The 20,467-nt window shown below is 46.0% G+C and overlaps 1 protein-coding gene across 1 annotated transcript in view; it reads left to right on the top strand.

The window, feature by feature from the left end:
* LOC102264191 (chromosome unknown open reading frame, human C16orf62) overlaps window positions 1-20,467 on the top strand; it is a 143,125-nt gene that overhangs the window by 38,255 nt on the left and 84,403 nt on the right. Inside the window, exons 9-12 of the mRNA XM_005861499.2 lie at window positions 9,314-9,373; window positions 14,224-14,320; window positions 14,984-15,031; window positions 16,338-16,431. Of these exons, the coding sequence (XP_005861561.1) occupies window positions 9,314-9,373; window positions 14,224-14,320; window positions 14,984-15,031; window positions 16,338-16,431 (299 nt within the window). The remainder of the gene's footprint in view (window positions 1-9,313; window positions 9,374-14,223; window positions 14,321-14,983; window positions 15,032-16,337; window positions 16,432-20,467) is intronic.

The following is a 20,467-nucleotide window of genomic DNA, read 5'->3' on the forward strand; positions in this document are numbered from 1 at the left end:
CCAGTCCTTTTTATGGACTCTCCAGAGTTATAACAAAACAGTAACTGTTGGATTTCTTTTATCAGTCCCCCCTAAGTACTTTGGCATAACTATTTTCCCTCTGTTTAGGGAGGCAGAATGTAAATTATTTACTCTTTCTGGCTTACTGGCCTGTATCATTCAATTAATTTCTTTTTAACATTTCTCTTCTCGTTCTTATTACATACACAACCTTTATAAATTTTACACTTTCAAATTAGCCTTTAAACCTTCTTTCTATATCCTTTAAAAATGCATAACCATGCCTCAGACCTTCTACTTAGTAATTCCTTATTCTTAGAAACCTTAATCCTTTAATGATTACTATAAAGTAAACAGCCAGTATTTCTTAGATTACTAAGAGCAGGTAAGAACTGTTTCCTTATGTAATTTCAAGTATTGGAAGGGTTAAAGAAAACAAAACGGGACAGAGAAAAACTTACTGTGCTTAGTAGCCGCTTGCGGCCTTGAGTCCAGCATAGTTAAGATAAGTAAAAATCAATAAAACCTATCTCTCCCTGCTCTCCCTGCCGACCACCCCCCCCCCCCCCTTTTCCTGCATTAACCATTACTCTGTCCTTAGCTGCTCTCCCTCCTAGATTTTTCCTTCTTTACTCTAAGCCCCAGAGGCTCAAATCCTTCTCCTCTTTTACCACTTTTGATCTCTCTGACCATCCCCCTGTCGCCCAGCCTAGGGCTCCTCCATCTCAGCAGGCTGAGAGCCTACTACCCTATTTGCGAACCCTCCTGCCACTACCCCATCTCACACCCGCTCCGGAGCAGTTTTCGGCTCTCTTCCTCCCCCAGTCAGAGCGGATGCTGTCCTCAACAGAGACCAAATGTAAATCTATCAGGAAGGGCAGGCAGGTCGCAGGTCTCGGGACCAGATGATAAAAATCCAGTAGTCCCTCTTCCTCACCCTACACAGACCATGAGAAAATGCATTAATCTTAACCTAACAAGCCTTTGTTTAAAATTCTCTGGGTTGTGACCTTCACAAATTTTATACCTTTAAATTAACCCTATAATTCCAAAATTTTAACCTAACACAGCAAAATTATACATCAGAGAAAACAATTAAAAGTTCTCTACTGTCTTCCCCCTATAGCAGGGTTTGCCCTATCTTCAAACAAATTAAACAACAGAACAAATACTCTCATGTGTACAGCCAGACAGCACAAAGTAGCGACGAAGACGACTGACCCTGACCCATTTTGACAAAGACAAAGACAACAAAGAACAAAGACAAAACAAAGCAGACAAATGCAACCTAAGGTTGCCCAGACCAGGACCCCCAGACGCCGTCGCGTCCAGGCGGTCGGACTCCGAGGTTTCGCTGTGTCCAGCCCTCTTTTGAGTCCTAAAGGGAACGTTCCACAGACTGGAGTGTCCTCGCCTGGGGTGTCCGGGGTGTCCACCGGCAACTTGGCCAGAGTGGATCTCGCTGGGGCCTCCAAATGTAATGGGGCGACCCGCGGAGATGACCACCAGGGACTCAGATCAAGATTTAGGAGCCTTTATTAAGCTGGCCAGCGACTACAGTTACAGCACCCTGCCGAAGCAAATGTGCCCTAGGAACAGAGAGCACAGCGTGCCCCGCCTGGCCGAAGCGCCAGCATATTCCTATCTATGTGCCCTAGGAACAGAGAGCACAGCGTGCCCCGCCTGGCCGAAGCGCCAGCATATTCCTATCTATGTGCCCTAGGAACAGAGAGCACAGCGTGCCCCGCCTGGCCGAAGCGCCAGCATATTCCTATCTATGTGCCCTAGGAACAGAGAGCACAGCGTGCCCCGCCTGGCCGAAGCGCCAGCATATTCCTATCTATGTGCCCTAGGAACAGAGAGCACAGCGTGCCCCGCCTGGCCGAAGCGCCAGCATATTCCTATCTATGTGCCCTAGGAACAGAGAGCACAGCGTGCCCCGCCTGGCCGATGCGCCAGCACATTCCTATCTATGTGTTCTAGGAACAGAGAGCACAGCGTGCCCCGCCTGGCCAAAGCACCAGATATGCAGCCCAGCACAGAGACCTCCTCCCACCCTTGCTCATTAACCAGGTGCCATTTTTGAAAGACTCTTAGACTGTGTGTTTCCTAACCTTTTAAGAGGCACATACAGTGAGGGGAGCAGCCCATGGGCCGTCTACCCCAGCTCCATCCACCACCATATGAGGCATCTGGAGTGGCCCTCCGTCAGAATTGCACTCGCATCTCTTCCAGCCCTTCCTTACCCTCAGGCTGCTTCTACCTGGGGCAGTGGCAGCACCACGTAGCTTGTTGCCTGAGCTGGAAACCTGAGCATCTTCTCCACTGTGCCCCACCTCCAGGTCTAAGTTCTTCACTTCAGCTTCCTAGATCTCCCCAGTGTGTCCCAGAGAATCCTTAGTTCTGGCCATATTCTCCCCCAGAGATTCTGCAGCTCTTATGAGGTTTCCTGTTTCCTTGTGGTGCTCCTTGTCCCACAGGCCACCCCCTCAGGCAGAGTGATCTGTAGGAACCCAGCAGAGAGGCCTGGACTAAGGATGACCCAAACCCCCTCGGAGAAACGGGCCTCTGTGCTGCAGGCAGTGGTTAGTGGCAGAGCATCATGCTGTTAGCAGTTTGCCTAAACTATGCAGCCGTTCAGTCTGTGCAAGATGCGGGGCAGTGCAGTGCCCACCAGAACTAGCAAGCAGAGTGGCCTGAGAGCTGAGCACAGGCAGTCAGAGCAGAGACACCACTTGGAAGGATTGGGGCTGTTTATAACCCATTGAGAGATCGAATGTGGCAGAAAACAAATCTCAGCCAGACCCATGTAGCTCTGCACAGGAGACCAGGGACCTGAACGTATTAGCCTGGACAGGTGATCGAAAACCTGGCTCAGACTGGTCTTGGCAATAGGGCGTATTTATTGTCTAGTTCAGTGGTCGGCAAACTGAGGCTCACGAGCCACATGCGGCTCTTTGGCCACTTGCGTGTGGCTCTTACACAAAATACCGACTTCTGTGCATGGGCCACGAAGTTTCAATCGCACTGTACGTGGGCGCCCGCATGTGGTATTTTGTGGAAGAGCCACACTCAAGGGGCCGAAGAGCCACATGTGGCTTGTGAGCCACAGTTTGCCAACCACTGGTCTAGTTTGAACAATCCAGAGGGAGTTTCTGGCTTCAGGTACAGCTGGATTTAGGCAGTCAAATATTTCTTCAGGACCATGCTTTTTCTAGTACTTTTCCTGGAGTCGACTTCATTCTCCAACTCTACCAGGTGGCCTCAGTGTCTGCTAACTGCTCACAGTTTCAGGACAAAGAAGGAACTTTTTCTGAGCATTCCAACCAAAGTCCCAGAATTCTCTCATTGGCCTGGCTTGGGTCACATGGCAGTCCCTGAGCCATGCTTGGTATCTGGAGATTGACATGTGCAGATTCTAGGCTGGTGTCGTCTTGTGTACCATAGATCATGGGTTCAATTCCCACTCAGGGCATATACCTAGATTCGATCCCTAGGTGGGGTGCATACAGGAGGCAACCAATCAATGTTACTTTCACATCGATGTTTCTCTCTCTCTGCCTCTCCTTTTCCCCTCTCTCTAAAAATCAATGAACATATCCTCAGGTGAGAATAAAAAACCTTTAAAAGAAGTTATGCCCCAACTGAAAGACAGACTTTGTCAGGTGCAGATGACCCAGAGAGCCGTCGTCAGGCTCCACTAGGCACTGAGGCTGCATCAGCAAATAAGGGACAAGTTCCTGCCTCCTGGGCTTCTGTGCCAGGGAAAGAGGGTTTGCAGAACAAGTAAGTCAGCCTATTGTGTGGTAGATGGTAGTCAGTTCTGTGCAGGAAGAAAGTGAGAGCCAGGTGAGGGGGATGAAGGGAATGGGCAAGGGGCGGTGAGGCTACACTTTTTAATAGTGTGGGCAGAGGGGCCTTGCTAAGAATTGATATGTGGGTTTGTAGCTGAAGGAGGAGAGAGAGGAACCACATGTTCTGTGGGCTGGAGGTGCAGGCCAAGGAACAGCTGGTGCTAAGACCCTGGGTGGGAGCATGGCTGGGAGGGAGGCCAGGGATCTGAGGTGGGGTGAGCAGCAGGGAGAGGCAGGAGCTCACAGGGCCCTACATCCTGGCGGGTCTTGGAGGCCATTGGAGAACTTGGGCTTTGAACCTGAGGACATGAGGAGCCATAGGAGTGAGTGTTAGGCAGGGCTGGGATGCAGCCCGATTTGGGTTCTAATGAGCTCCCTGTGACTGCTGTGCTGAGCCTAGAACAGTGATGGCGAACCTTTTGAGCTCGGCGTGTCAGCATTTTGAAAAACCCTAACTTAACTCTGGTGCTGTGTCACAAATAGAAATTTTTTGGTATTTGCAACCATATAAAACAAAGACTTATATTTTTGATATTTATTTTATATATTTAAATGCCATTTAACAAAGAAAAATCAACAAAAAAATGAGTTCGCGTGTCACCTCTGACACGCGTGTCATGGTTCGCCATCACTGGCCTAGACTGTAGAGCAAGGGTGGGTAGGGAGCCCAGCTAGGAAGCCATTGTAGCACTTCAGGTGGAAAATGGGGGTCGTGTGGCCCAGGAAGGGGTGGAGATGGGGAGAATGACCCAGAATGGATAGTTGCATTGGGTTTTCACAATTGATACCAACTCCTATACTCCTTGGGCTTCCACTTGTCCTGGAAACAGCTTGTCCCAGGGAGTGAGGGCAACAGTCAGGGAGACAGGTTGATGGCTTCCGGGTGCTCCTGAGAGTTCTGTTTCTCGTGGTGAATGAGCACTTTGGCTTCCTGGTTCCCTTCACTGGCCTCCTGCAAGTTCCTTTTGCATGAGTCAGCATCCCTGATGAGGTAGACTTCAGCCTGCCATCTGGGCCAGATCCAGGCATTAACCTCGTGAGAATCTTGGCTGCCATCCTGTCAGCGTGCTCCCATCCCCCACTCTCAGCTCAGCAAGGCGGGGGCAGAGCCAGTGCCTGCTGTCCTGGTTGGGCCGGGAGCTGACAATGATGATGGTGATAAACCCTTAACAATGTCCTTGGGGCTGACTAGGTGCTTTAGAAATACTAAGTCACGGTGTCTTCATGCAGCCCTGTGAGGTAGGGTCTGGAACAGCCGTGGGCAAACTACAGCCAGCCGGCCCGTTTATGACCGTACCCTTTTATGTAATGATGTTTACTTTGAATTTATATTAGTTCACACAAACACTCCATCCATGCTTTTGTTCCGGCCCTCCGGTCCAGTTTAAGAACCCATTGTGGCCCTCGAGTCAAAAAGTTTGCCCACCCCTGGTCTGGAATTATCCCATCTCACAGGTGAGGAACCTGAGTCACAGAGAAGTAAAGTAGCCACAGGGTAGTGAGTTCTCTCTGCTGTCAGAGCACCTGTTTTATTTTCATGTACTTGGCGTATGAGGGAATTTGCTCCCTGTGAAAATTTCAAAAGTGTATGCCTTTGACCTGGTGATTTCACCTCTGGGAGTTCATCCTGTGGCAGCAGCAGGAGATTGGAACAACCCAGGAGGCCATCCCCAGGGGATGTCTGTTCCCTGAGACGCAGGAGGCCCTTAGGGCAAGGGTCTGCTCTGCACTGAGGTGGAAGGGTCTCCAGGCCGTATCACCATGGGGGAAAGTCAGGATGCAGAACAGCTATAGAGCCAGTTCTGTTTTTTGCACATAATCATTTGTATTTGCTTGGAGAAATATCAGAAGGTCACCCAAGAAATGAGGAAAGGTGGGACCCGCTGAGGGTAGTGGGAGTAGTGAGGTGACTGGGACAGGATGAGAGAGGAGCTGTGAGCAACACTCCCGCTGCCTTTGGGAACTTTGAGCTGCGGGAATGTGCTCCCATTCAGACGAGCACCTCCTTCCCTCTGCTCCCCACCCGTCCAGGTGACTTCGGGCCTGCTGTGAACGGCATTTCTAAGGCAGGTGCTCAGGAGACTTAGGCTTTGGGACTGCTGAGCTGCTCCCTCCTTAAAGCAGGACTCGCCTTGTTGGGTGGAACTCGGAATGCTGCGGGCCATCTCGCACATCTGCTCCACAGGAGGCTCCTGACCAGGCCAGGGCGGTGTTCTATGGTGGTGGCCTGGCCTGCCTGAAGCTGGAGCACCATGCTGGGCAGGGGCAGGGGCAGGGATATGGGTCACCCGTGCATCTGAGCATGAAGGCACAGGCTGGCTCTCAAAGAGGTCCGAGCTCAGAGCTGGGCTCAAGTCCGCACACATTCCTTGTCTCACTGCTACAGAACTTGACTTGGTTTCTTCGCCTGTAAAATGGGCGTGCGTGATAGACCTGCCCCTGGGGGTTTCTGGAGGGAATTAGATGAGAGAAGGCCTAGAAAGCATATACACTTTTTCCTCTTGTAATTGCTTTCCGGCAGGATCATTGTAAACCAAGCATGTCAGACTCCAAGGCTAACATGGGCCGAATAAACAAGGTTTAAGTTTACGTGGGCCGCAAAGAAACAAAAGCTTCACTTTTCATAGAAACGTAGGTTTATTTTGATAGAGACATGCTGAATACAAAGGGCTGAAATAAATGAGTAATTGTTAGCATAAAATAATAGAACATTTTAATAAAAATTAATATTTTCTCTTGAACATAAACTTACCAGGCACTGAATAACTACACGAATTAATAAATGTAACACAAATAAACCTATTTTTCTTGTTCTCCAAAAGCGAAATATTTCCTGTTACGCACACCAAACAGGTCAGTCCAAGACTAATGATGTGGCCATCGGCTGCTAAAATATTCGCTGCTGGTATTAGTGGAGAGAAATGGTGCGCCTGTGTGTAAGGCACGTAAGGAAAACGAATGCAACACGATTATACAATCAGTCATTAGTGAATGTTGTAGTTCATTATTAGTAATTATGTATAATAGGATACTGTAAAAATTAAGTTACGGACTTTTTATTAAAATGTTTCTTACATACCTTTATATTGGTTGGGCCATAAAAATAATCATTGTGGGCCACATGCAGCCGTTTGACATGCTTGGTGTAAAGTATTGGAATAGTGCCTGGCACAGTCAGTGCTCAGAAAGCATCAGCTACTGTCGTTGACACTGTGTAGGTATTTTAGTGCCCTTTATCTTTAGAAAGTGGACCAGGAAAGGAAATATACCTAGGATGGGGTATTACTTCTCAAAAGTAGTTAGTTGTCCACTGGCTTACGCAAGAAAAAAATTCACCAAACATGTTTGGCCAAAATGATTTTGCTGTTGAAGGCCCCTTAGAATGCGGAGGTGAAATATAAACCTGATTGTGGTTTCAGAGAGGTGGCGAGCTTCGCGGAGGGAGTGAAGGCATTTCATGCTCTCCAGGCCGATCTGTGTGCCGTAGGAGGTGAGAAATTGGCAGCAGCCCAGCGTGGCTCAATGACGACCCCAAGTAAACTGTGTGCAGGCCCGTTTCTGGCTCTGGGGCTGTCACAGAGGCAGCCACTCACTGCACCGGGTGAGGCTGCACAGAGCCCAGTGGCCACAGGCAGCCAGGCACTTCTGTCAGGAGGACTAAGGCGGGTGGCTCTGAGTGGTGGGCGTGCTTGCAGGCTTGCTTTCTGAACTGAAGCAAGGGTTTGGAGCCGAGCTCAAACCCTCATCTTGGCTGCACACCTGGGAGCCTCAGGCTGCACCCCGACCATTATCTCGGGTCCTCTGAGTGCCCTCGGTGCTCTGATGCTCAGCCCTGGGTGAGAACCCCTGGTTCAGAGAGCAGAGGAAGGCTTGCTGCTGCTGCAGAGGTCGCCATACCCAGGCAAGTTTGAAAGAAAGATGGTTCCTGTCTGCATCAGTGGCTCTCAGTGAGCATGTATGAAAATTCCCTAGCAAGGTTATCAAAATTCATACTCCTAGTCCTCACTTGCCAAAATACTCTTTTCCACATGCTCAGTGGGTGTCTGTAGGGTTGTGGTGTAAGTAGTCCCTGCTGCAGAGGCTTCTCTCCCGTCACCCAGCATTTTGTCCTTGCTTAATGATGTCATTTGATCTCATGTTGTTTGACCATAAATGGTCCTAAAAAATTTCCTGACTCTTTTTCTATGGATGGACAGGGATGTGGCTCTTTATTGCCCTGAATGATGACGTTATGGAGTGAAAAAGAAACATGTGAGCACAGGGAAATATTTTTGACATAAAAGGTGATTTGGGAGGGTTGGGAAATGAATAGAACTGTAAATTTTATCCCTTGAATATTGATAGCATTTTCTAAAAGCCAATGGAATAAGCAAAGCTTTCTGTGCTAGATTAGGGGTTGGCCTGTAGCCCAAGTGCCTTATTTACTTGTTTTGTAAATAAAGTTTTTTTAAAAATATATTTTTATTGATTTTAGAGAGGAAGGAAGAGGGATAGAGAGATAGAAACATCAATGATGAGAATCATTGATTGGCTGCCTCCTGCACGCCCCCCACTGGGGATTGAGCCCACAACCCAGGCATGTGCCCTTGGCCGGAATTGAACCTGGGACCCTTCAGTCCCCAGGCTGACTATCCACTGAGCCAAACCAGCTAGGGCTGTAAATAAAGTTTTATTGGAGCACAAGCACATCCATTTGTTTACATACTGTCTATGGCTGCTTTTGAGCTGCAATAGCAGAGTCAAGTATTTGTGACTGTGCGAGGCACCAGACTGGGTACTAGGAATATATTTGGGTGAAACAGACACAAACCTCTTCCCTTGGAGAACTTACAGTTGAATCTCAGATTCTGATTCTCTGGGCCCCAGGCAGGTAACATAAAGGATGCAGCAGCTGCGATGTGAGACGGAGCGGAGACAGCACACTCTGGGTAGTCTGCATGCCATTGCAGGGCAGCTGCTCACCTGTCCTAGCGGACTTTTATCCTAAAGGGGTATGTTGTATGCGAAGAAGCAGGCAATCTGGGTTTTTGTGTGAATTCTCCTAATTATTACATGTTGGCAACTATTTCAAAAAATGTTAAAACACCTTGCGGGCCATCGTGTGGTGGGCCGAGCAAAATGGGTCAGTGCTGGGTCCTGCCTACAGGCTGCCCATTGCAGCCTTTTGTCTAGAGTATGACAGGACCATTCTCTGGAGTGATTGGAGGTAACTGAGGCTGCTAGGACCCTATGTTCCAGTTAAGACTCGAAGAGGAGCGTGATCACTCATCCGCCTGTCACAGAAAGTAAAAGCCCTTCTTACATTAAAAACAAAAACAAAGAAATGTGGCTTAACGTTCGTCCCCTAGGTGGCAGCATATTATCACAAGTTCAAGTTTGTCTGCAGCCATCCCTGTCCCCATGAGCCAAGGCTGATTCACATTTACTCTGAAGAGTGTGACGATGTCTTTTCTCCCCAGGAAACCTCGTGTATGAGCGCATCTTCTCCATGTGTGTGGGCGACCGCAGCGTGCTTCCAGGTAACGTCGTAGCTGCTGCCTGGGTTCTGTTCTGCCCTGGAGTCAGGAGTAGGCGTATATGAGGTCGGGACTTATTGAGACCTGACACAACGTGTTTTATTTTCGCTGTGTTAGAAGCACAAGACCATCTTTACAGGGTTCTCATCTGTCTTCCAATGACATCAGAAGAGTTTCAAACAGCCTGGCTGGGAATTTGGGCGAGTATTTGAATGCTCAAGAATGAAAAGGTGTTTGCATTTAGGTTATCTGAACTTTCACATCAACTTAAATTCCTCTGCTGCTTGACATTTTAATACTTTTTCTACATATCTTTCCTAAGAAGCAAACTGCTTTAAAAACCCAACTTTGTATTAAAGAACAGTGTCAAGTAAATCAGTGGCAGATGCTTTGCCTCTACAGTCTTTGCCCAAGTGATAATGTGCCTTAACTGTATTGCTAATCAATTTCAGATTCTCAGGAGGTTGTAATGGGAGTAGATTATAAATGTCTTTTATTATATAAGTGGTGACGATGAACTCGCACTAGCAACTCCTTGACCTCTTGTCCCTCTCTTCCGGTGTCTGGCACTGCTGTAAGTAACACTCTTGTCCACACGCGGCCAGGTGTGCTCTCCCCTCACTTTACCTCCTTCTGCTCCGACCAGATGATGGCATCAGCAACAGTGACCCATTATCTGACCTCTTCATTCGTTTATTCTTTCTTTATTTCTCTCATTCATCTGTGTATCTACTTATATTTGAAAAACTATTTAGTATAGTTATGTTTCATAAAGAGACAGAACCCTACAGACCTTTAGGGCCAGAGGAGCTCTTAGGAATCCTTTGGTTTCATTTCAGATGGGCAGGCCCAGTGCGAAGTAGTCAGGGATTTGCCCACAGCCGCTGCCAACTTGCTGAGGTGCTAGACCTGCACTGTCCGTTGTGGCCATTGCCGTCACGTGCGGTTCCTGAGCACTTGAGATCTGGCCAGTCCAACTGAGCTGGGCTATGAATGTTAAAAATACAGTGAATTTCAGAAACTTCATATGGATAACAGACCAGAAGCTACCTCATTAATAATTATTTAAATATGGATTATATGTCGAAATGGTATTTGGATGAATTGGGTTAATCAAGTATAAATTTTGGCTTTTTGATTTACCTTTTTGCTTTATCCTTTGGCTCACATGGATTTCGATTGGACTCCGATCGAACTGGACTGCTCTAGATCTTCCCAACTGTGTGATGTTTCTAACAGCCCCTCCATGTGCTAGTTTTCTCCAGATTGGGAGGCTGGGGGTCCCCAACTGGAGAGGCCTCTGCCAACTTCAGGAGTGGGAAATGCAGGTGCTTTATTTATGCTTCCATCTTGCCCGCCGTGCGCTGTGCTAGCAGGCAGAAGTAACCCATTGGTGTTTCCTTGGCTGCAACAGTAGTAGTTTGTTTAATGTTCTTTGATACATGTTCTACTACTACCTAATGTTGTCTCCCTAGCTGCTTAAAAATATATTATCTGCCTGGCCCCCAGGAGCATTCGAGTTTGCATGTACTGTAATAATTTTTTTCTTCCAATTTTTATTAACTATACAAACAACATTTTAGAGCCAAGTAAGAAAAAATTACTAGTAACTCCCTATGTAAACTATAAAAGTTCAAGATAAAAGGGGATTTTCATATTCACTTCCAGTCCTTGTCTAAAGTTATTAATTAGCACTTTTATCACTAAAATTCTTCCTTCCCCGAAATACCTTTTGATATTTTTTTACTTTGAGTGGTGCAATTCAGGCTTTTGTTTTCTTGAAAATCGTTTCTTCTTTTTTTCCCCCCTCTTAGTTAAAATCTTCATCTGCATGTGTTCTCTGGTTCCAAGAACTTGAAAGGGAAGGAGATAAACCTTTCTCAGAAATGTTAGTAATCTCTGGGATATGATTCTTTACAATAATTATGAAGGAAACTTTTGAAACCCACTGTGCAGAACTTTGCCTGAAGAAAGGAAGTGTAGAGAGAAGGCTGGTGGCACGTGTGCTCGTTTTCCCGTTTGAATCAAGTTCTGTCTGGTGGGTTTCGTTTCTGAGCCTTTACCTTCAGGAGCTCTTTTGAGTTTAGAAAGACAGCGTCGTTTGGGCCATGGAAAGGATAGCTACTCTACTAGATGTAAAGGCATTCATTTTTTCTCACTGCTTCTAATCCAGCATATATGTGAAGAGGCCATCTGCTCTGATAAAATGTTATTTTCATCTTGGGAGAAATAATTGGGTTTATTGTGGTTCTTGTCATCAGTCGTGAGCATTCATTCCCATCTTCAGTTTTCCCCATGGTTGACGTGGGCCACAGTTGGATAAGCAGGCCTTGAACTCACCTGGCCTGCCCGGTGCCTGGTGAGATGACGGTGCATAGAGACTTCACTGCTACTGCAGAGACTTGGCAAGTGACAGACTCGTTGGTTTCTTCCCTCCTCCTAAAGTAGCCAAAAAAGTCAGGTTAGAAAAAGCAGCACTGTGAGAAAAACAAGTGGGAACTCAAAGGAAAAACCTCTGCTGTTTGTCACATCGAAGTCTATTCTGAATGAAATGCCAAATTCTGAATTCATTTTCCATGTGGCAGCCAAGTGCTAAAGTCATGTTATCCCTCCACTTAGAACTCTTCTGGGAGCTTTCGTAGCACTTAGAGAAACGTTCAAACTCCTGTCCGAGGTCGCCACCTGTGTAGCCTGGCTTGTGGTGCCTGCCTCTCTCCTTGCCACGTTGGCTGATGCATTTTCTCCACATCTAGGCATGCTGGCTCCCTGTCATCAGGGCTCAGCTCAGATGGCCCCTCTGTAGGAGCCTTCTCTGGCCCCCATCTAATGCCCCCTCCCCCCAAGTTACTCTGGTCCAGTATCTAGTTTCCTCCCATTCATAGTGTTGACTGCTATGGATGTTACTTGTTTGCTCGGTTATTCTATTCCCTGTTTGTTATGTGTCCTCCATCCGTGGGAGGTAAGTTTCATGAGGACAGGGCCTGTCTCATGTACTCTGTCTTGGCCCCAGAGCCGAGAGCCCTACCTTCAGTTGGTTCTTAAAACATTTGCCTTAAATAAAGTAAAGCAATAAAATAAAGGAACATAACATTTAATTTACTGTAATGTTATGAAGTCTTACATAACATAAAACTTCTAAATCTTTTCTTGAGCTGGAAAGCAGATTATTATAGAGCTGCAGTCAATATGTGGACCTGGGGCTGAACCTCAGTTCCCACCACCGGGACGTGCAGGCTTGTATTACAAGGCCTCAGAGACTGACTTTTGCTTTGGGGTTTCAAGTCACATTGTTCAGCCGTATGAAGGAAAAGAACCCCTCTCCATTCCCACAAGGCAGCATTGACAAAGGAATTTCAGAATGATTCTTAAGTTTTCTTGTCTGGATCTCTTGGAACTTGAAAAATTGTTAAGTGCACAGATTCAAGCCAGGTAAGGGAAAATGGTAACTTCCCTTCCCATTGGAAATGGAACAATAACTCAGGAATGAATGAAGCATGTGAGGGTATCCTAAATAGGTTAACACTTGAGATTGCAGTTCCAAAATATCGGCAGTTGTGTGGTGACTAATGTGCCCAGAGGTTGATCTTCTTGCTGATGCCACAGGAATTTGATTCCCTGAATTGCAGCAGAAAGCAGAACCAGGGGCAAAATTGACTCATGGCACAAGATGAGAGCCAGACAGCCAGTGTTCCTTTGCTATATTCTGAAGTAATTAACTTCTCCCTTTTTGCTAGAATCCTGAACATATAATACATCCAGGGGTGTGGCCAGGCTCCCACCTGTACAGAAACTACTTAGGAGAAGTCATTGCATGCAGAGGCAGTGGGTGGCATTGGCGTTGCTGAGGTGTTCTGTTGTCTATTTATTTTTCATATTTCTGTACTTCCGTTCTTTATTAAGATGTATGCCAGCATTAGTCTCGGGTGTCATTATGCTGGGCAGCTCAAAATAACATCAAAAAGGCCAGGGCTAGGGGGCAGCTAGACCTGGGGCCAGGGATCCTGACTTCTCTCTGGTTGCACTCATGGTTATGGAGGTTCCAGCCATTGCACCTGCATTCCAGCCAGCAGGAGAGATGAAGGAGTGAAGAAGGTCAAGCCCCTTTTTATACAGCTGTTTCCTAGAGGTTGTACTTCTGTTGACGCCCTGGGACAAGAACTTGGGCACATGACCACACCTAGCTGCAAGGATGGCTATTTGCCCAGCAGAAAGGTGAGAGTTCTACCACTAAGGAGGAAGAGAAGAGATAACAGGAGAAACTGGCAGTTTTGCCACAGTGACTCAAGTCTGAGGGCAGTGCTGAGCTGGAGGCTAAGTGGCTGCTTTCTCGCCTGATTAAGGTGCTCAGAGGGTCCACCCTCAGGTCTGGCCTATGTGCTTTTTGGAGCACGGGCTTCAGTCACATTTCATGTTACAGTTGCAGGTTCCTAAAGCTTCTGGAATTCTTACAATATCGTCATGTTACTGGTGGGTATACCAAGAATAGTATTAGAGCACGTCGGCTGTGGAGCCGACTGCCCGAGTTGAATTCCAGCGCTTACCTCTGCTAGCTCTGTGCCTTGGACGGGTTTCTGGATTCCTCTACACCCCGGAAGGCTGATGGTAAAGGCCCATCCTTCGGAGGCTGCTGGGGGATTAGTGAGCTGAGCGCTCAAAGTAGCACCTGGCCCTTAGGACAGCTCCCATTGTCACTAGTTGTTTTCCTAATACATACTATGTGGATGGAAAGGCTAGAAGAACTAGGCAGCCACCCCTTTCTGCTCCACTGAAGTGTTTTCCCGTCCCAGAACTCCCAGCAGGGGTCACAGATCCTAGGGTTAGGAAGGCTAACGGGTATTACTTTTGTATTACAGATAACTTCTCTCCAGAGAATGTAAACGACACGGCCAGAGAAACATGCTTAAACTGGTTTTTCAAGATCGCTTCCATCAGGGAGCTCATTCCAAGATTGTATCCTTCTTTGATGATTTTAAAGAGGTGGAAAGCGTTGCACCATGAATAGAGGCCCTGACATCGTGGTGAGAAGTTGGCCCCATGTGGTGGCCGCCTGAGCGCAGGCCAGCCACACATTCTAGAGAAGCCTTGGGACCCTGGCTTTCCTCTAGCAGTTTTCTGGTTTTTCCTTTGAATATGGTGCAGTGCACCGGGCTTTTTTTTCTAAGAGGGACACCACCACATCAGTTCTTTCAATTTAAATGGTTTGTTTTCAAGTGTTTTCTCCGGTTCCAAGAATTTGAAAGGGTCAAGCATCTCCGCACAAATGCCAGTATTGAGAACAGAGAATTGGGCTGATACACAGACTGAATCTTAGTTATCTGACATTCAAGTTTTCTCTGTAAATCTTGATTGGAAATGCTCAAAACCTGTTTGAATTTCAGCATGCAACCATGAATCAGCATGTAACATTTTCCAAATTTTGTTTTAAATAGGTATGAAACCTTGAAAACCAAATACAGAAGCCATAAGCCACTAGCTCACTTAATTCTCTGATTGTTGAGAGCCACTGTGGCTCCCTCTACTGAAGACACACCTAGTTCTGCTCATAAATAGTTATTTCTCCCTGCGGGGAGCATGCTGTCTGTAAATGTCTTTCTTAACCAAATGCTTTTGTAGTTATGTGGAAGCATCCATCCTGAAGTGTAACAAGTTCCTCTCCAAAATGTAAGGCTCTTCCTAAATGTCCAGAACCACAACATTTCCAAAGAATCAGCTCCCCCCTCCCCATGGCAATGTAATAGTCGCTGTTCTTATTTGGTTACTTAATGGCAAATCTTCCTTGCATTTTCTTATTTTATCCAAATGAAAACTGAATGGAATAGAGATACCATTTAATCCTCGTTTTACTGATAAATGAGCTCAAGCTGGGAGAGGTGGTTGAGTAGCTCACTTGCCCTCAGCTCAGCTGGAGATGAGTCCTGGTTGGCCATTGCGGTCCATGTGGCTCTGAGCACATTGTGTGGCGTCTGCCCTCAGCTCCCTCCTCTGTGAGCAGGGTCTGGGCAGCGGTACAAGCTGCGTGCACCACAGAGCAGCAAGGCAGGTGGTGCCTCCACGCCCTGCTATCTAGGTGGGCGGTGAAGACCACGTCAGAAGCCAGAGCCTTTGCCCTTGAGCTCCAGGGCAGTCACAGAGCCGCTGGGGAACCTGGAGTCCTGTTGGGTAGCATGTAGGTAGTAAACTCCCCGATGCCATGGCCGACTCGGGGCTCCACAGAGGTGGGCTTAGAATCTAGTTTACCAGCCGTGCTTGACGGGATATAGGGTTGTCTGGGGACAACACTGGTGTGGAAGGAGCAGTCATTTTGCTTCACCAGTTGGTGCAAGGTAGTGTCCTAGGCAGGGGGAGTCAGTCCCCTGTTGCAGGAGAAGTAAATACTGCACAGTTCCCATGCTGGGGGCTGCTGATGCCAGCCGGGGCACGGGGGTCAGGTGCTGGGAGGGAGCAGGGTCCCAGACAGACAGTCAATGCCAGAGGAATATACAGGAGTGGATGAAAGGAGGGTTATAGTTGTGAGTATGCAAAATGAGATTATTCTTTTATTATTACTTCTTCATTATTGTATTATTTATTTGTATTACAATTGTAAACCTCATTTTGCCCATCCCTGTAGATAATGGTGAGAATATGGAGATCAGGGGGTACCCATCCACAGAAAATAATTGGAGGACAAAAGCTGGTAAAATAGTAAAATAAATGTGACCTCAGCAGGAAAAAAGTGAAGGTTAGACTCCTGAACTTGGAGATGGTAAAGATGAAGGAAACCATTCAATGAATGAATGAATCATGAGTGAGAGGAAGACTGTTGGTGCAGAGCCTTAGAAAACTCTGACAACTTGACCTTGGTTTGTTTCTAAAACCTGACTTCCTCCCCCTGAATTTGGGGAGTTTGACTTTGTCTGTCTGTTAAAAGTGAAAGCCCAGGGAGCTCTCCTGTGGGGTGTAATGCTGCCTTCTTTTGCTCTGACAGGGGTATCTCAGAATGTCTGCCCCGCCTGACCTGCATGATTCGAGGGATCGGAGATCCGCTGGTGTCGGTGTACGCCAGGGCCTATCTGTGCCGGGTAGGCCCTCATGGCTGCGCTCCCAAAGGTGGCAGCCTCCGTCTCCTTCATTGTTGGCATGGGCTTCTATTTTCTTTTTTTTCCAGTCATCATTTATCCCCCCTCTACCCTCTTCCACCTCCACCCACCCCCTCACCCCCACAGTCACAACAATTGACTTGTTCCTGTCCATGAGTTCCTTCACTGTTTTTCTTTTTTTTTTTTTGCTCAGTCCCTCCCTGCACCCTCCACCAAGACCCCTCCCCCCTCCCCACCAGGGCTGTCTGCCTGCTCTATCCTCTATGAGCCTGTCTCTATTTTGCTTGTTAGTTCAGTTTGTTCATTAGATTCCACATATGAGTGAGGTCATGTGGTACTTGTCTTTTGCTCTCACTTATTTCACTTAGCATAGTGCTCTCCAGGTGCATCCATGCTATTGCAAAGAGTAAGATTTCCTTCTTTTATACAGCCGAGGAGTATTCCTTGATGTAAATGTCTCACAGCTTTTTTTATCCTCTCCTTGATGGGCACTTGGGCTGTGTCTGAATCTTGGCTGCTGTCTGCTGTAAATTATGCTGCAGTGACCACAGGGTGCATACTAGTATTCTTTTGAACTAGTGTTTTGGGTTCTTCAGATGAATTCCCAGAAGTGGAATTGCTGGGTCATAAGGCAGTTCCATTTTTAATGTTTTGAGGAAACTCCATACTGCTTTCCACAGTGGCTGCATCAGTCTGCATTCCCACCACAGTGCACAAGGGCTCCCTTTTCTCCACGTCCTGGCCAACACTTGTTTGTTGCTTTGTTGATGGAAGCCATTCTGACAGATGTGAGGTGATGTCTCATTGCGGTTTTAATTTACATCTCTCTGATGATAGTGACATGGAGCATCTTTTCATATATCCATTGGCCATCTGTATGTCCTCTTTGGAGAAGTGTCTATTCATGTCCTTGACCCATTTTTTAATTGGATTGTTTTTTCTTTTTGCTGTTGGGTTTTATAAGTTCTTTATAAATTTTGGATACTTTTTTTTTTCTTTTAATTTGGAAATATTGGGGGGCCAGGCGGGTAAGTCCAACTCAAGGGGAAGGACTTCCACTGGTGCTCAGGCCTCACCAAGCTTTTATTGATCTGGGATACAACCATAGCATAGTCCTTAGGCAGGCAATTTCCAGTAACACACAGACTAGCCCAGCCGTGGGCAAACTACGGCCCGCGGGCCGGATCCGGCTCGTTTGAAATGAATAAAACTAAAAAAAAAAAAGACCGTACCCTTTTATGTAATGATGTTTACTTTGAATTTATATTAGTTCACACAAACACTCCATCCATGCTTTTGTTCCGGCCCTCCAGTCCAGTTTAAGAACCCATTGTGGCCCTCGAGTCAAAAAGTTTGCCCACCCCTGTAACTAGACCACTAATAGCAGGGCCACACAACTCTCTCAGGGCACAGAGAGAAAGCTAAGGCCCAGAGATGGGATGTGAGTTCCTTATAGATGCATCACTAGTTAAGGCATCTTTACTGCTAATAAAAACAGGACTAAGGAGACGGTGGGACTGGGCTATGTAGAAAGGCACAGGCCTGCCAAGGGATAGAAAAAACCATCAAAACGGCAGCAAAGCCAAAACTCGAAAAGATTTTAAAATACTATTTTCTTTTAAAAAGATTTTCATTTCAGACCATCCTTTCTGGTTACTTTAGGTCTCTGACTTTGAAAGGCTGACATGCAGGCCTTCAATGAGCTTGTTAAGTTAGCATGTGTCCCCTTTTCATGCACACATTCCCTTTGAGACGTAAATCAACCAAAAGGAAGTATTGAGGAGCCAACTTTTTGTAGGATAATGAAGTGCCCTGGTAGTGGGAAGGCTCAGTCTTAGTTTTTCTTCATAAATAATGGACCATTGGGGTTGGAGAAAGACTGTAACCTTAGATGACTGTTAAGGCCAGTTTTTTTTTCTTTCTAAAGTGGAAGTAACGTAAATGGAAGGCAGTCAAGTTTTATGGGCCTCTATTAAGTATAACAAGCAATTTCAAAGAGGAAAGGAGAGGGAAACAGTGCAACATGAATGATGATCTAGAATCCTGGGTCAGCTGTCTACTGCATGCCCCTCCCTGAGGATGGAGACCACAACCCTGGCATGTGCACCAACCTGGAATGGAACCCTGACCTCCCAGTTCCTAGGACTATGCTCAATAACTGAGCCACACTGGCCCAGCATAATAGATTAGTTTTAATTTATAAGTTATTATGCTTCGCGTTTTGTTTTATTATATACTGTGTTTAGCATTATATTTGGTTATACTTTAGTGGTTCTCAACCTTCCTAATGCCACGACCCTTTAATACAGTTCCTCATGTTGTGGCGACCCCCAACCATAAAATTATTTTTGTTGCTACTTCATAACTGTAATTTTGCTACTGTTATGAATCGTAATGTAAATATATGATATAAAGGATGTATTTTCATTGTTACAAATTGAACATAATTAAAGCATAGTGATTAATCACAAAAACAATATGTAATTATATATGTGCTTTCCGATGGTCTTAGGCGTCCCCCGTGAAAGGGTCATTCAACCCCAAAAGGGGTCTCAACCCACTGGTTGAGATCCGCTGTTTTAGATTAAGGGCAAAAATACACCTTCAGTAATATTAATAGCTGTGATACAAATATGTAGGCTTGAAAGAAGCCTATTATTATTAATTACTACTACTATTAGCAGTAACATTCATTTGAAAGGCCACACCAGTGTCTTCGGATGGCTGTCTATTTATGATGTTTGGGCTGTTCATTTTTGAAAATTCTGATTTCTATTGTAGAGGAGGGAAGTGTCAGAGACAGGCACAGATGTCCATTCATGGTTAGGCACCTGATGATATCAGGTACCTTCCAACACTGTGGGAGAAAAATTTTAATTAATCTATTTTTCAACAGATAAATATATTGATAGTAAGTTGTGATCTTTGAAGTCTTTGTGTTCTGGGCATACATTGTCAAATGAATGTTATTAATTTAGTAGTCCCTATAATTTCATAAATGGGCCATTGATCATAATGTAGAATGTCTCCTTTTACTTTTCCTTCCAAAACAAATTTCTGGGGAATGTAAAACTGTTTACGTGCTGACCTCACTAAAAGGCAGCGCTTCCACATGGGTTAGCTAACTCTGAGCAGTTATCCTCATGCCTATTATATGTACACAGTCTAGGATTAGAGCTTTCACTAGAGCAAAATTATCTGCAGAGTAGTTTCTTTGGGGCCCAAAGGTAGACATGAAATAACTTTTTTTCTATCCCTTTACTTTCATGTGGTGTCTTTTGAGCTATGAAATGGGTCTCATTTACACAGCATAAGTATGGGTATAGATCTCATATCCATTCAGCTACCCTGTGTTTTCTGGTTGATGCAGTTAACCCACTTATAACTGATTATTGATAGGTATGTAGTTATTAGCATTTTAAAATTCATTAATACAGTCCTAGCTGGGGCAGGCCTGCTCTGACCTGCTCCAGTTGCTTCCACAACTCTGGTCATTGAAAACTATGTATGTGCGGACTTCACTAAAAGTCAGCACCTCCAAATGGGTCAGGCTAACTCTGAGCACAGTTGTTCTCATGCCTATTAAATGTACACAGGGCACGATTAGAGCTCTCACTAGAGCAACATTCTCTGCAGAGTAGTTTCTTTGTGGCCCAAAGGTAGAGATAAAATAACTTTTTTCCAACCCTTTACTTTCATGATGTGTCTTTTGATCTGAAGTTGGGCTCATGTAGACAGCATATGTTAAGTGTCTTGTTCTCTTATCTATTCAGCTATCCTGTGTCTTCTGGTTGAAGCAGTTAACCCATTTATATTGTGAGTGAATATTGATAGGTATATAGTTATTGGCATTTTGTTTCTTTTTAAAAAATTTTTTTTTCTTTTTTGTGGGGAGGGACCCAGGCTTGGCGCTGAGCTCCGCTCCCCTTCTCTCCTCCCGCCCCGCCCGGGTCCAGTTATTGGCATTTTCAAGTTAATTAGTACAATCATTGTAGGGAACTTTAACTTCCCATTCACA

This window comes from Myotis brandtii, unplaced genomic scaffold, assembly GCF_000412655.1.
Source record: "Myotis brandtii unplaced genomic scaffold, ASM41265v1 scaffold152, whole genome shotgun sequence".
In the NCBI taxonomy this organism is placed as follows: Eukaryota; Metazoa; Chordata; class Mammalia; order Chiroptera; family Vespertilionidae; genus Myotis; species Myotis brandtii.